The sequence below is a fragment of the Malania oleifera genome, chromosome 6 (assembly GCF_029873635.1).
Source record: "Malania oleifera isolate guangnan ecotype guangnan chromosome 6, ASM2987363v1, whole genome shotgun sequence".
In the NCBI taxonomy this organism is placed as follows: Eukaryota; Viridiplantae; Streptophyta; class Magnoliopsida; order Santalales; family Ximeniaceae; genus Malania; species Malania oleifera.
This window is the reverse complement of record NC_080422.1, coordinates 106,319,113-106,335,493: the sequence shown is the minus strand read 5'-3', so window position 1 is coordinate 106,335,493 and position 16,381 is coordinate 106,319,113. Positions and strand designations below refer to the sequence as shown.

The 16,381-nt window shown below is 36.3% G+C and overlaps 1 protein-coding gene across 3 annotated transcripts in view; it reads right to left on the bottom strand.

Annotated features, from left to right (window-relative positions):
* Positions 1–620: 620 nt before the first annotated feature.
* The window catches only part of LOC131158228 (synaptotagmin-5-like), a 36,777-nt gene continuing 21,016 nt past the window's right edge, over positions 621–16,381 (bottom strand). The window contains exons 8-14 of one of the 3 annotated variants that reach the window (XR_009137430.1): positions 10,146–10,225; positions 9,223–9,373; positions 8,911–9,141; positions 3,424–3,696; positions 2,948–3,061; positions 1,108–1,341; positions 621–999 (exon numbers count right to left, since the gene is read on the bottom strand). Coding sequence is in view for 1 of the 3 variants with exons in the window: in XM_058112951.1 (XP_057968934.1) it covers positions 1,195–1,341; positions 2,948–3,061; positions 3,424–3,696; positions 8,911–9,141; positions 9,223–9,373; positions 10,146–10,225 (996 nt within the window). In the remaining 2 variants the exon portion in view is untranslated. Of the gene's footprint in view, positions 1,342–2,947; positions 3,062–3,423; positions 3,697–8,910; positions 9,142–9,222; positions 9,374–10,145; positions 10,226–16,381 lie in introns of all 3 variants that reach the window. The other 2 variants (XR_009137429.1, XM_058112951.1) reach the window with 2 other exon arrangements.

The following is a 16,381-nucleotide window of genomic DNA, read 5'->3' as shown; positions in this document are numbered from 1 at the left end:
TATTTTCCTTTTCTATTAAATATTATGACTAAAAATTAACTATAAAATCAAATTTTTGTTCATAAATTTGATATATTTTTTTATTTTCTTTTTCATTTTCTTTGATAACCAAACATAAAAATGCAGATTCCTCAATATTTTTGTAAGAAATATTTTTCTTTCTTTTTCCTAATATTTTATGAGTTCCAAACTAGACCTAAGGCCATGCTGAAAATAATTTCCAATTATTGTTCACATTTAATTTTTTAAATACTAACAAAAATACCATTATATTTTTAGTTTTTAAACTTTTTTTTTATAGAAAAGTAAAGATAGTAAGAAAATATTTTTCAGATTTTTCCAATACATCAACTTCTCCATACGAATATTTTAAAAATTGTAAATGAAAAGTTAGAAAACTATATATGTATATATTTTATATTTTAAAAAATTTTCCATATAAAGTTCTTCAAGAACCTTACAAGTACTTAAAAACTAAATAACACGGACAACACTAGGCAAGAATGTTCACATCCCCCACAAAATATGAAAATATCATTTTCATGTTGAACTAAAAACTGGACATCGAAATCCTGAGTATCCTGCGAATGTTAAAAACACAACAAACAAAAATATTCCCATGAGACAAATATCCCATTCTCAAGAATGAGATTCCCAAGAATGTCATTGTGCGAGAATATTTTTTATGCGATGAACCAAACTTCCCCTACAGCTCTTTGAAAAACCAAAAAGAAGACAAATCCTGATATCAACTTGTCCAATACTTTTTCAAAGGATAAAACTAGAAATAAAATAAAGATGTAGAAAGAAAAGAAATTATCTGTTTCTCAAACACAAGAAAAGGCCAGGAAAACATGTCAAGTTTGCATAAAGCGTGTTACATAAATACATTAAGGGCAGATAGAGAGGGACATCAAATCCTGCTAACCTTGTGAAAGTTGAAGCTGCTGGCATGACGAATTCTCCACTTCATCCCTAAAGCCAATTTGGTTCTCTCTTCTTCCAAATATACATGGGAATGTTGTTGAAATTTCAGTATTCCAGGTATTTATGAAAATCATGTACAGTTCTACACTACTTTCTCAGAATTGGTAAGTTCAGCCTTACCCACCAATATCATTTGCAGCAGAGCATCCGAACACACTTCATACACCATATGGAACAGAAAGTATATTCCCAACATTGGTGGATCGCTCAACTGTCCCGGTAAATTGGCTGTGGCATCCACTTCAGACGCAAATTTAGTTTTCCTGATTTAGCCCCATCTAGCTGGAAACTGTCTTTGTATTCCCCTTCCAATATAACTCTAGTCAGTGTAAGGATGCATCTACCCATATGGTCCTGCACGATTGAAAAGGGGCATATCAATATCAAGATAGAAGGCATGGTGGATAGGATGTAAGCAAAATTCTAAGCCCACTTTTTCCCTAAAGCAGATTCCTTCTACACATTGTTCCCAAAAAAGAATGAACAGTTTACAGAGAACTACTCAAATTTTTAGTCATCATTATTATCCATCACAATTAACCCAATAAAAGGAGAAAATCTGGAAGGCCATTATAACTATCTTTTGTGTGCTGCCATTTGTCTTGATATTCACCCTCTTAACACAGTGTAGTCTAATTCATGAACTAGTTTTCAGACATTGCAACGAAAAAAAAAACCACATATATTACAAGGATACTTTTTTTTTTCCACTAGGCCATTACAAGCATACTTTTGTTTGTCAGATGAAATGAATATGAGAATGAGAAGTTAAAATTAAATGCGGCCATTATGCTATTACAAGGATACATTTTCATCTCATTCTCGTTCTCATTCAAGTCCCAGTCTTCCATGCATTTAAAGGCAAAGATATTAATTTAAATCACATTTGGGGCAATGCAGATCTAATTATACAATGATTTTTATATTCAATTGCCTAAAAGGCAACAAATGATAAGCACAAGTACACCACCTGAGATCCATCAAACAAACTGCATAGTTTTGGAATGGTAATTAATGCTTATATTCAACACTCATAATTTGAGTCACTTGCAAAATATAAATGAGCAAATTAAACATTTAAAGATTACTTCATTATACTGCATTAATCTTCTTCTTTTTTTTTTTTTTGACGGAAAAGTTTAACAAGTTAAATAAAGCAATGCAATCATTTTTCCAACCCTTCACAGAAAAATATATATGTAAAACCATATCTAGAATTTCATTTTCATATCTTTTCTTCAATATTCTTGCCAAACAGATAGAATAGAGAACTTCATTTTATGTAGAGCAAATCTTTCCTTTTCATGAACCAAAACTACCATAAAACATTTATATATATATAATAAAAATTCATTCATTAAAAAGAAGCAAAAATACAAGCTTTGGACGATCCATCTCCCAGTAAACAGAAAGAACTCTAAATGCAACATGTCAGTTTCTTTCCCCCCTCAATACTTAAAAATGAACTGCCTAAACCATGGAAAGGTAATCCTCTCTTTTTGAGTCTCGCTTTTACATCATCGTTCCAAATACAACCTATATGATTTGTCTGTTTCACTAATAAGGTTAGATTAGACAGAGTGGGAAAAGACAAATTAGTTGAGTTTCAGTAGAAAATGATGTTCCTTCCCCAATGAATGAGAGAAAAGGAAGGAGAAAAGCAAAAAAGAAAGTCACCAGGCTTCTACATGATGGGACATAAAGAAAAACAGAAACACAATTGACAGAGAATAACAAGTAATAAATGGGGGGCAAAAGGAAGAAATGTAGGATCACATAAAACAACAGAAAAAAATGGTTTCCAGAAACTCCGTATATGTAAATTCACCAAAAATTGTCGACCACTAACTGCCATCCCTGCTTAATGCAGGACCTTGTCGTACTTTGCTAAAACAGGAAGCACATTTTTTAATGTATGTTGCCAACCAAAAAAAAGATTATAAATAGCACCAAACTTTACCTTTCCAAATGTGTCATGGTCCCAGACTTCAAGAATTAGCATCTCATGTAATCCATCCTCAACAACAAAGTCAAATGTTTGATTCCAAACTGGATTCAAGCATTCATTCACAACCTGAGTTAAATGCAAAAAGTAAATAAATAAATAAATAGCCAATAATAAAGTGAATACATGAAGAAAACTACCAGCAACCATGTGTAAGAATATAAAGTGAATACATGAAGAAAATTTTCAACTCATGTGTAAGAATTAACAATTAAAAACACAAGGAAAAGATGCAGGATGCCATAAAAGAAAGATCTTCTAATAGATGCGTCCCACGGTCTCAATAATAGTATCACAAAGGTAAAAATAAACAAACAAATAAATAAAATATTTTTTAGGATCATAAGTTCAAAACACAAACAGAATCTGTTAAGAACCCAATTAGAAGGTGGGGAATAAGGGAAGTTCAGTTCCAGGAGCAAAAGTTTTACCCTAGTTTTGTTTCTTGTTTCTGATTTCTTCATGGTCAGTGTAACATAGGGGTCAGCCTTTCCCATCAGATCCATCACAGGCAAGTCTTCTGCAGAAATCACCGTAACAGAAAGAACTCCTCTAACAATTACTTCCCTTCTCTTGCCTTCAGTTCCATCCACCTCACTTTTAATGACCTTCTCCAAGGAGGTCATGGAGGAAAAGCTGGAGACAAAAGGGTTGACAAATCCATTATCCATGCCAAAAGGGCAGTACAAAAGCTCCAAGTGCACCTGAAAGAAAAACAAAGGAATTCGAGGAGATATTCATACTAAATTTTAAAAAAATAAAAAATAAAAAGACTAAACTAGAAAACCAAAAAAAAAATCTCTAGACCACTTTACAACATAAAAAGTTTTTAGTAGATAATTGTTAATGGTTATTTTGGTCATTTAGCATTATTAGTATATGCTAATGTCATGTTAGAAAGTGTAAATATGTTAGTTTTACATTATTAAGTGTAAGGGTAGTTTGGTCATCGTCATGTACTTGACATATATTATAAAAAGAGGGTGAAACCTATCATTGGATTAGGTCTTCCATTTACTCAGTAATTCAACATGGTATCAGAGCAAAATCCAACCTAAACCCTAATTGCATAACTGGTGCTCAACCAAACCCTAAACATCATAATCCCATACAAACCTGCTCCTGTAGGAAAATCATCAACAACACCAAAGTCCAGAAGCAGGTTCAGGAGCTGCAGGAAAAATCCTGGACCCTCCTGTTCACTTCAAAAATTCCAGAATACTTCATATTTTGCAAAACCAACCACACAGAAAGCGACAGGACCTGCCAATCTGCTAGCCTGCAAAATCTCACATCCAGAGGAGCCTCCACGCACCGGCATTTGTGATCCCATGTGTCGCTGCATGTGAGTGTTTAGAGCAGCCTTTTTGCTCCAATTTCCTCCCAAATGTCTTGAATCCTACCCTAAATCATTTATTTGTCATGTTTTTTGTCCAATGATATCACCTTTTTAGTTGCTCATATACAGCATCCTAGGAATGATTGTTTGCTAAAAACCAATGCTGTTGGTCAATGTTTATTGAGTTCATTGAGGCCTGAAACAGTGGTATTGCTGTGTTTGTGATTCGTTTTTATCATGATCATTGTGTGCTTGTGGTTTGCTCCAATTGTCGAACCTTGTGGGTTAGGATGGAGTACATGAATTTTAAGAGATGGTGTTCACTATGTATTTCTGATTTGCCACTGCATTGAGGCTGTGTGCGTTCTGGGATGGAGTTCCCAAATCCCAAAAGTATGTTTCCCCCGTCAGTCACTTGTTTGAGTGAACAGCATACCATAAAAGTCTCAGAGGAGTACTCAAAGGCCCAACAAGCATCTCCTCACATTGCATCGTTTACTCAAAAAGGTCATCCTACAGTTTATATGTTATCAGTATCTCTCCCACTAGGCCTTGGGTTATCAACTTTGCCAGCACTAACCATATGACAGGTGTATCTTACTTCTTTTCTGCCCTCCAATATTCTAAAAATCAAACTAAACTTACTCTTGCTGATGATCCACTATGCAGTTAAAGGGATAGGAGCAGTAAATCCTACTCCCACCATCTCCCTTTCTTTTGTTTTATATATTCCTAAATCTCCGTTCAATCTCATGTCAGTTAGTAAGCTTTCAAAATCACAAATTGTGTTGTAAGCTTCTTTCCTAATTCTATGCTTATTCAGGATTTGAAGACGAGAAAGACAGTTGTCACAAGATGTGAGGCTTGTGGACTTTACTACTTTGAGTCGCTCTGTCCTCCTATTGCCTGCACAGCTGCTGCTACACTACTTCAAATCCATTGTCACCTTGGTCATCCATCCATAAACAAGTTGAAACAACTAGTTCCTACTTTAAGTTTTGTGCCTAATCTTGAATGAGTCTGGTCAATTGGGAAAACATCATGGTGTTTCCTTTGCTTCTTGAGTCAATAAACAGGAGGTTTGTCCTTTCATTTTAGTCCATTGTGATGTCTAAGGTCCTACTCATGTCACATCAAAGTTGGGGTTTTAATACTTTGTTACTTTTGTTGATGACCACTTTAGGATGACTTGGTTGTATTTAATGAGAGATCGTTCTGAGTTGTTTAATATCTATTATGCCTTACGTTCTCAAACAAGGGCAAAGTTTGATAAGCCAATCACGATACTTCATACTGATAATACTAAGGAGTACTTCAATACCCAATTTTCTACCTATATGGCGAACTCTAGTATGATCCATCAATCATCTTGTGCACACAATCCACAACAAAATAGAGTTGCAAAGAAGAAAAATAGGCATATTCTTGAAGTCATTCATACCCTTTTGTATCAAATGAATGTCTCTTTTTAGAGTGATGTGGTGATAGTATTTGCTCTCTCATCAATAAAAATGTCATCCTCTCTATTCTTGATGGTAAAATCCCATATTCATTTATCTTCCCTAATGCTCCTTTGATTCCAGTTCCTCCTTGCATATTCAGCTAGATGTGCTTTGTCCATCAGTTAAGTCCGGGATGGACAAGTTGGATCCTTAAGCTATCAAATTTATTTTTCTAGGCCATTCATATACTCAAAAGGGATATTGATGTCATAGCCCTACCTCATATTGATTCTTTGTCTCTACTAACATCACCTTTTTTGAGCCTACACTTTACTGTTTTGAGTCCTCAAGTTCTATTGGGCTTAACGAGTCTCTTCCTCTGCCTAGCCTTCCAAATCCTAACTTATTAACCATGCCCATTCTTCCTATATCTTCATCCATATTAAGTCCTTCTTACCACTTGGATCATCCCAATTTGTAGGTATATATATAGCGACTCAAGGGAGGAGAGCCTCATCCAACTTCTACTTCTGCACCTCAAGTTCCCTTGTCAAATGATGCCATTGCCCAAGATGTTGATCCTCCTACAGTTTTTTGGAAAGGTAAATGCACTTGTACCCAACATCTTATCTCCAATTTTGTTTGCTCTGATTTTTTGTCACCTTTATACTACTATTTTGGTTGCTGTTAGTACTTTATTTTTGATTGCTCTCCCAAAATCTATTTCTGAAGTCATATCCCATTCTAGGTGGACTCCAATGGTTGAAGAATGTGTGCACTACAAATAATGGTACTTCGGATATGGTACCTCTCCCTCCTAATAAGTCTGCGATTGATTGTTGCTAGGCGTACAATGTGAAAGTAAATACAGATGGTTATGTAGCTTGCTTGAAGGTCTGCCTTGCTGCGGTTTGGATTATACAGACACATTCTCTACGGTCATCAAAATTGCCTCAATACACTTGTCATATCCTTAGCCACCACTTGTCACTAGCCTCTACATCAATTAGATGTGAAAAATGTTCCCAACATGGTGATCTTCACAATGAGGTCTATATGGAACAACCACCTAGGTTTTTTGCTCAAGGGAAGTCAGGCTTAGAGTGTCAGCTCAAAAAATCATTATATTGTTTAAAATAGTTTCCCAAAGCATGGTTTGGTCACTTTAGTATTGTAGTACTTGAGTTTGGACTTTGACAATGTGTATAAACCACTTTTATCGCCTTACACCATTCAACAGGAGCCTCCTCATTATGTATGTAGATGATATTGTGATTACCGGTGATGATAATCAAAGTATATAGAGCCTGAAGCATTTCCTACAGACAAACTTTCAAACAAATATTTAAGATCATTAAAGTACTTCTTGGTTATGCAAGTATCAAGATCTCGTATAGGAATTGTCTTTTCATAGACGAAGTATGTTCTTCATCATCTAAATGAGACTAGGTTGTTAGGATCTAAACCAATTGATACACCCTTGGATCCTAACAGAAGTTAGTGTCAGATTTGGGTAATTTGTTGCATGACCTAGAAAGGTATCCGAGACTTGTTGGAAAGTTAAATTATCTTGTAATTACTAAATCAAATATATCTTTCTCAACAAGTGTTGTAAATCAATTTCTTGATTCTCCAAGAACAAATCACTAGGATGCAGTAATTCGCATCTTGAGATATCTCAAAGGTGCACCTAGGAGAGGTCTCTTATATCAAGATCAATGTCACACTTATGTTTAGTGATATATGGATACAAATTGGGTTTGGTCACCTTTCTATATTAGATATACAACCAGATATTTGTATCTTTGCTGGGGGTAATTCGGTTTCTTAGAAGAGTAAGAAACAAACTATGCTTGCTAGGTCAAATGTTGAACAAAAGTATAGGGCCATGGCTCACACTACATGTTAACTTGTATGGTTGAAGAACATGTTAGAACTTAGAAGAACTAGGTTTTCCATATTCTCGACCTATGGAGTGGATGTGTGATAACCCAAGTTGCTATTCATATTGCCCCCAACCTGGTCATCTATGAACAAACAAACACATTGAAATTGATTACTACTTTATTAGAGAGAAACTTGTGCAAAAGCTCATTATAACTACTCGTGTTAAGTCTAACTTGTAGCAGACTTATTTATTCACTAAGGCTTTGGGGATGCTCGTGTTAGTTAAATTCATTTGTAACAAGCGAGGCGCAAATATCTACATTCTAACTTAAAGGAGAGTGTTAATGGTTCTTTTGGTCATTTAGCATTATTAGTATGAGTTAGTTTTATGTTCGTAAGTGTAAATTAGTAAGGGTATTTTGGTCGCTTTACGTACTTGACATATATTATAAATAGAGGGAGAGACCGGGCATTGTGATTAGGTCTTCCATTTTACTCAAATTGATGTAGCTTTTGCTTCTCCACTATTCTTGAAGCAAATCTCATCTTTTTATTGTAACTCACGATTCTATTCATATTAAGTTGCCCACTCTAAAACAATATGGGCCTTCAAAGGCTTGTAAATGTTACTTCATAATATGGATAATTATTTTTTATTTTTGTAGTTACAGGAATGGAATCCAATGGATTACTGTACTTTTCACTTTTCAGTTGTAGAAATGGAAACACTCATAAATTCACAGGCAAGAAACTGAATATGATAAATAGCATCACTCAGCAACTAAAGTAGCAAAAACCAGGTAGGTTTTGCTTCTATGCAATTGCAAAACCAAAAAAATCGTGTATTTGCAGACAATAGCTATGTATAGGAGGCCCGAATTACTGAAGTTGACGAAGAAAAGGTCTGCATAGGTAGATCTGTACACAGCTATGATAGGAATTCATTTTTCATAATCCAACCAAAAAATGGCTATGGCATTTCTATAGAAAATTTTTTTCTCATGGAACAAAAGGTATAATATATTTCAGAGGTTTCAAAACGCAGTGGTGCACAAGTAAAATTCAAGCTTAGCATATAAGAGCTTTGAAAGTGCACAAAAATGCTCGTCCAATATGGAAACAAAAAGACTGATTCTGATTACCCTTAATGACATAAGCAGGAGGAATATTTTACTCCAAGAAGCATAAAATTCCCACCCTTAATAAATGTAATAATATATATTCACCTAATGGGGGATTAGTGTTCTTACCTGTCCCCTGTTTTTATTGTCCCTCTGGACCTCCAAATCTTTAACCAATTTCAACCACACATCCTTCACTTTTCCAGGTTCAAGTTCACTTAGTCGTATCTGAGCACATCCAATGAGTTCAGCCGCCTGAAGCCCTTCATCATCATAAATTTTTACTACCAAGTGTTGAGTAGACAGATCTTCAACTATGAATTCAAAGTGTTCATTCCAAACAGGGTTCAACTGATTGTTCTGAAGAAACAGTGCGCAGCTGCTCTTAACATCATGTAAAAAATAAGCACCAAGTCCTTTGAAGAAAGCCAAATTACTTACAATAGTTTTGCTGGTTTTCATTCTGTCCCGTAGAGGGCGTATATACAATACAGCAAAAGGATCAGATTTTCCTATGATGTCTTTATTTGTCAATTCCTTGGCTTGCACAAGCTTCACCTCCAATGTCCCAACTGGCTTCAACTCCAGGTCACTAAACAAAATAGAAGATGAGTGCGGATTTGAGTATAAATAAACACAAGACATTAAGGCTCCCACAGCCTACAAGAAATTTACAAGGAAACAAAAGCTCCCTATAGACCCAAAAAACTTGGCCACTTAGGGCACCCCATTCCTATGCTCTGCATGTTTTAAGGCAGCTGTTTAAAACCCAGCCTGGTCATCAACAGGGTGAAGCTACTGGGTTGGGTCAAAAGCCAAATCAGCCCAACCTGTGGATACCAGATTGAACCAGCAGAGTCAGCCTGGCATCATCATGATGTCATAAAAATAAAACTACTTATATAACATATAATTTTTTAAAATTTGCGCCATAAATAAATCATGTCTTCTCTGATAATATAATAATATATAACTTCAAGAAATATATTTTGTGAAGGTAATAATTTTCAAATTTTATATGAAAATTAAAGCAATTTTCATTCGTAATAAATATTTTCATAACACTATATTTACTTTTTATTCCTAGGAGTACAGAAAATAATTGTTTATTCTTTTTATTAGATACATATAATAAATTAATGTGTGAAAAAATAAATTAATGTTCATTAGAATTAATATTAAACTAACACCAAATTCTTTTTAAATTCACACTTTCATAGAAACTACAGGTTAAGCTTCAAGTATCTTCCTTCCCTTAACAGCTCAAAATCATTCATGCCTCACTATTCCATGTTTATTATGTGTATTGTGGCTGCTAATGTTTATCAAATGTGTAAGTAGGCTTACTCCATATACTAGCATACCTGTAATCCCCTGGCAATATGGGGACAACTTTACGAACTGGCCATGTTATAGAATCTTCTATTGCATCCCGTATCGAACCCTGTAAACATATACATGCATTCTCAATAAACCTTGAGTTCATGACATAATGTAAATCAACCAAACAGATGAACTTAGCAAGCACTACAAGTCAGCCACCCGCTGAAAGACTAGAACTAAGCACCTTCAATCTTTGTGCAAAACAAGCTTTCAACAATACCCATCACCACAGATACAGGAAAACCTAAATGGATCTTAGAAATAAAATTGATTGTGCTTTTGACAAACCTACTCAAAGCAGATCATTTTTTTTACTCAGCCTTGAGCAACCAAGCTCAACAATCTCATAATGGAGGATGGCTTGCAGATAATTCAAGGTATCTTATTTCTTTTGAAGATGTCGTCGTGATTTTGATGGTTGTTCAAATCCCTAGTTTTTCTTAGAATGGTTGGATGACATGGAAAACCATTTTAACTGGTATAAATTGGATGACATGGAGAACTATTTTAATTGGTATAGATTGTATGAGCATCAAAGTATCTAATCAACTAAATCAAAACTACTTGTTTTAGCAAGACAATATTGGCAAAAAGTTTAAAGCACAAAAACTTTTCTAAAATGAGATATGTTTTTCAGAGAGAAATCTGCCCTCATATTCTTACAATAAGCAATTAGCGGACCAACTGTGTACTCTTTGGCAACTTTCTTCTAGTTTTGATGGTTATTGCCTTAAATTTAGAGACCTCATTTATTTATGTGCTCCTAGTGAGGAACATGGAGTGGTGACTTGTTGCTAGTTATTTTGGTCATTTAGCATTACCAACATGTTATTGCTAGCGTGAGTAAGGGTATTATGATCATTTTATGTAGTTGACATTTATTCCTAATTGATGGGGAGACCCATCATTTTTTTTATTAGGTCTTCCAATTCACCCAATACTTCAACTATGTATCAGACCAAGATCTGTCATAAACCTTAGGTAAGTAGTTGGCACAACCCAAGCCCTAAACCTTAGAATCCTATGCAAAAATGCATTTTCGGAGGATCATTCAAACCACCAAAGAATGGAGAAAAAACTCCAAGAATCGCCATAAAACATGGCAACCAGCGAAAAATTCCTGTATCTCACTACCTTCTCAAAATCTCAAGAAACCCTCCAAATTTTGCAAAACCAATCCCATATATAGCCACAGACACCACTGACCTGTTACACTGTCAAATTTAACCAACAAGATAGCCCCCGCATGCCAGCAGCTTCTACACCAAGAGCCAGCACATGAGAGCTCAATGAGCATTGTTTTTGCTCCAATTTCTTCCTAGATGCCTTGAATACCTCCATACTCCATGATATCAAGTTGTAGGGCATATTTTGTTCAAAGATCCAGCTTTTCTGGCCATTCACTCATGCCACTTTGATCATGCATGTTTGGTACCATTTGGGTTGTTCTCTAGTTTCTTGGGGTTGTAGAAGTTTTATGCTAGTCTACCTTTGATCACTCTTGGTCATTTCAGTTGTTCACCCTGTTTGTGGTTGTCTAGATTGTTCTATCCATTGACCTTGTTCATTGTTGGTCTTGTTTGTGAGTGTTGGGATGGAGGCCATGAATCCCAAAAATATATTCCCTACATCATTGCCCCAGATAACCGCGAAGTAGGATGGAAAGAATTATGTGCAGTGAACAGGCTTAGATAGATCTTAACACTTGTTTAGTGCAGCCCCAGTGACAACAAAAAAAAACAAGCATGTATTCAAGAAGATGCATTGATTGTCTCCCCATTGTGGAACTCAACTGAACCCATTGCATGGATTTGCATGCATCTGGGTGTGAGCAAGAGATTTGGAATTGTGCCACGAGACAACTGCCACGAGTACTTTGAAGAGATGAAGTGCATCTATGAGGAACTTAACATCATACAACCCATAAACACGGATGTCCGCAAAAGCAATGGGAGTAGACAACGGTTCTTCAAGCCCTATAAGGTTTGAAACCTGAGTTTGAGGGAGTCTGGTCCCAAATCCTAGGTCGTGCAGAATCACCATCCTTTGTTGTGTTTATTCTCACGTCCTTTATGCTTCCTCCAATACATATTTCTCAGTCCTACTACCAATGGTCTTTCATCTTCTTGCTCTAGGAAGACTACTTGCGTTAGACATGGTGATTGTGAATTTCCACCAACTAGTTGCAAAAACTCTTAAGGTGATTCGAGTGACTGTAATAGAAAGGATGGACTTAATTGAGCTCCCCTCCCCCTCTCTCTTCTTGCAAGTGAACTCATTGTGGACGAAGAGGTCATATGATCAATCAGTGTTGGGATCTTCACAATAAATCACCATGAATCATCAACGCAGCCACCACAGATTCCAGCCTTTCGGGTTCAAGTGAGGGGCAGTTTACTTTTATCGATGTCAAAGGAAGAGTATTCCAAATGCAAGCAGTATCAAGCATCCCAGCAAGCTTTCTCTTCCCATTACATCCCTTGCTCATAGCATACAACTTGCCAATCATCTAGTATTTCTTGCACTAGTCCTTCAATTATAGATTCAAGAGGTAATGATCATATGGCTGGTGTAACTCATTCTTTTCCACCCTCTAGTATCCTAAACGCTTACTTGTGTTACCCTTGTTGTTGGGTCAACTACTACCATAGGGGAATAGGGATAGTAAATCCCACTTCTATTGTCTCTCTTTCTTTTGTTTTGTATATTCTCAAGTTTTCCTTTAATCTGGAAGAATCGAAGCAAAACTAATTGCTTAGAACACTCTCACATGCTTTCGAGCAGCAAATTGCAGCACGTTAGAGCTCCTAGCTGTGAAATTTTGCAAGCTAGAGATCAGCAGGTTCTGTGGCTTGTTATGTGATTGGCTTTGCAAAATATGAACATTTTCTTAAGATTATGAAAGGACAGCAGCATCCAAGATTTTTTCAGGCGATTGTATGTTTTGTGGCAACTCCTAGACCTGCTTCTAGTCTTTGGTGGTGGGATAACCCTTCTACAGCAGTAGGTTTGTGTAGGATTATAAGGTTTAGGATTTGTTTTGGCAGCGATGCAACTAGGGTTTAGGTTGTATCTTGCTTTGATACCATGTTGAAGAATTTGAAAAATTGGAAGGCCTAATCATAATGATAGGTCTCTCCTTCTATTTATAATATATATCAAATACATAACAATAAGCACAATAACCTAACTAACTCACAACTGCTAATATAGCAACAACACATGCCAAATGACCAAAATAACAAGTTATGGAAGGAATCACAAGAGATCCTCTGTTTTTAGTCATGGGGGTGTTGTGGTTATGGATGGGGGAACATTAAACATAACTTCAATCAATTATGGAAATAACAAAGAAAGATGATCCTCATTCAGTGAATGGCACTGATTCAGCATTAAACAAGGCGATCAATCAAGGAAGGAAATTGTGCCAATACATATTCATTGTGTTAGGGTTTCATTAGGTGTTTAGGCAATTGGAGAGATTTGAGGGTAAAACTAGACTTGGAAGGGTTGATTATTGAATGGCAATTAGGTCGACAATGATGGTTAAGATTTGGAACTAGGTTTGGGGTGGAATTGCAAGAGACTCTCTGTTCTTACTCTAGGAAGGTATTGTGGTGGTGGAAGGAGAAATTTAAAAAGAAGCTTCAATCAATGGTGGAAGAAATAGATAAAGAAGATTCTCATTTTGTGATGGGCATTTAACGAGGATAAAATTGGCCCATGCTACACAAATTAACTAGAGCCTTTGACTTCCAAAGCCCCCAATTTAAGGGAAATATTTATAAAGCCAACTTGTCAAAAAGGCTAGAATCAAAACAAGTACGTAAGAGGGGCTTTTAAGAAGGTGTAATCGATAGAACCACCCTCATAATACCATGGGTAACTCCCACATTAACGTAGGGCGTTAACCCCTCGAATGAAGCCAATGAAAGGGAGTAATGAAAGAAAGGTAAGGTACACATAATGTTGCTTATAATCCTCACCCTCATTCTTTCCTATCCTAATTTCTAACTAAGCTATTGGATAGATTCCCCAGAGGCTACTCTGTCCTCCCAAGTTCGTTTCCTATTTTGCAGATTGGTAAACATATGATCTGACAAAGAAAGACAATAACAACACTAACTGCGCATTACAATGATTGGATCAACCGTGGAAGGAAAACGTGATGTCTGAAATGTCCATGTTTGTTATAAACTTATAGTGCTGTGAAGCCATGAAGCATATACAGCACAGCAAGTGAGAAACAACAAGGGCTAGCAAAGCAAAGGCGACTAGGGTTTCACATCAGGTGATTTTGTGGTTGAAAGATGATTTGGCCATGAGTCCTTCATAATTGTGTTGGATTTGGACCTACCACTAAGTAAGGTGGGCTAATGCTACATCTGGAGTGGGGAAAAGAGCCAGGCAACAAGCCCAGCTGGGAACTCTCGAGGCTCAGACATATGGAAGCTAATATATTTGGGGCCGATTGTGGGATTTGGAAGGGCCTAAGCCAATTTGATTCAAAATCTAATAGGCGTTTTAATCACGCATAAAATTCTAACTTAAGTGGAATGTTGGGCCCAAAAGTAGGCATAGTAAGGAGAATGAGCATATAGCACAGAGGTTGAGCGTATAGCATAGTAAGGAGAATGAGCGTATAGCACAGAGGTTGAGGATCCACTTCAAAAGCATATGTTTGTGGCCCCACTGTGGTTTTAAAGAACGGCCGTGACCCTTACGTAACAGTTTTTTGGGTTATCGATACTGTTACCGCAAAATCAGTGGGGAGAAAAAACACAGTTGTAGCGGCCGTTACGGACCGTGACTGTTACGTAAAGGCCACTATGGCCGTTACATAACCGCTACAGGACTGTTACGCCAAAAAAATTATTTTATTTTTTACTTTTGCTTCTCACTTTTTCCCTCTCTTTCATAAATCATTCTCAATATACCATGTGGAAATAGGGGGAAAAGATTATAATGAGGATGACAATGATACAAAATTTACTAATTTTTAAATACTCACAAGAGATGCATTAATTAATAATTTGAAAATGCTAACTTGTTAGGAAAATATTTTATTTTGATAATATTAGTAATTTGATATTTATGTTCTATATTTTTCAACTTCAACCTTCTTTCTTTTCTAGTTATTTTGTATTTGTATTATTTGTATGTCTTATGTGTCTAATAGATTAATGGAGCATATAATGTATTTTGTTTTATTAATTAATTTAGCACACATAATAATTTATCATAGACAAGAAAAATGAGAAGTATTAATACTCACACGCACGTAATTTTTCTATTAATGGTGGTTTAAAAAAAATGTAAAATTGGTACCCTTACCATATAACTTAGTTAGTCGAACTAAAGGATCCAAAATACACTAAAACTCTTTCTAACAACGGTTAAAAGCTTAAAACGTGCAAGAACGCTAATATGCACAAGGTTGTGTGTGCTTGAAAAAAAATTCATAGTCGTTACACCCGCTTTCCGTTATGTAACATCCGCTACTCCCGCTTCCCGTTACCGTTACGTTACGCTACCCACTTTCAGGATTTAAAACCATGGGCCCCACTAGGATTGTTACCCAGCTAGAGAAGAAATCAAGTGCATTCTCTATGCAGATTGGCGTTAACAATGAGGTGCATACTCCAGGGCAGATTCAAGCTCAGAATAGCAATGGTACAGGAGAGTGTGGGAGGCTTGCTGATGCTTTTTTCTCTTCGGGGGGAGAGGGCTTCTGCTGTGACCAGATCATAGAGAGACTGTTTGAGGATTATCAGGGGGTACAAAGCTTTCTTCTTCTTTTTTTTGTTTGGAAGGGGGGGTGTGGGAGCTTGACTAGGGTTGAGGAATGGTGCTGTAGGATATTCAGGGTGAAGGTGATGATTTGGGGACTAAGGTTACTGGGAAGGGAAAGACTTACGAAAATGATAGGGGTAATAAGGTTTATGTCTGTCGGCAGGTTGGTGAAGAATTGAATACAAGCACAGTAATTCCCATGGGAGAACCGGGAAAAAAAAATGCTGATGGAAGCTCGCACATTGTGGAATTCTCAGTGATCAAAAGGGGATTATGATGAGAGGGTTAGCAAAGGGAAGTAGAAGAAATGGATTTAACAAACATCAAAGCCTGAACTTCCCCTTTCGCCTTCAAGGCAGATTAAGAAATGGATTTAACAAACAACAAAGTTTCAACTTCCCCTTTCACCTTCAAAGCAGATTTT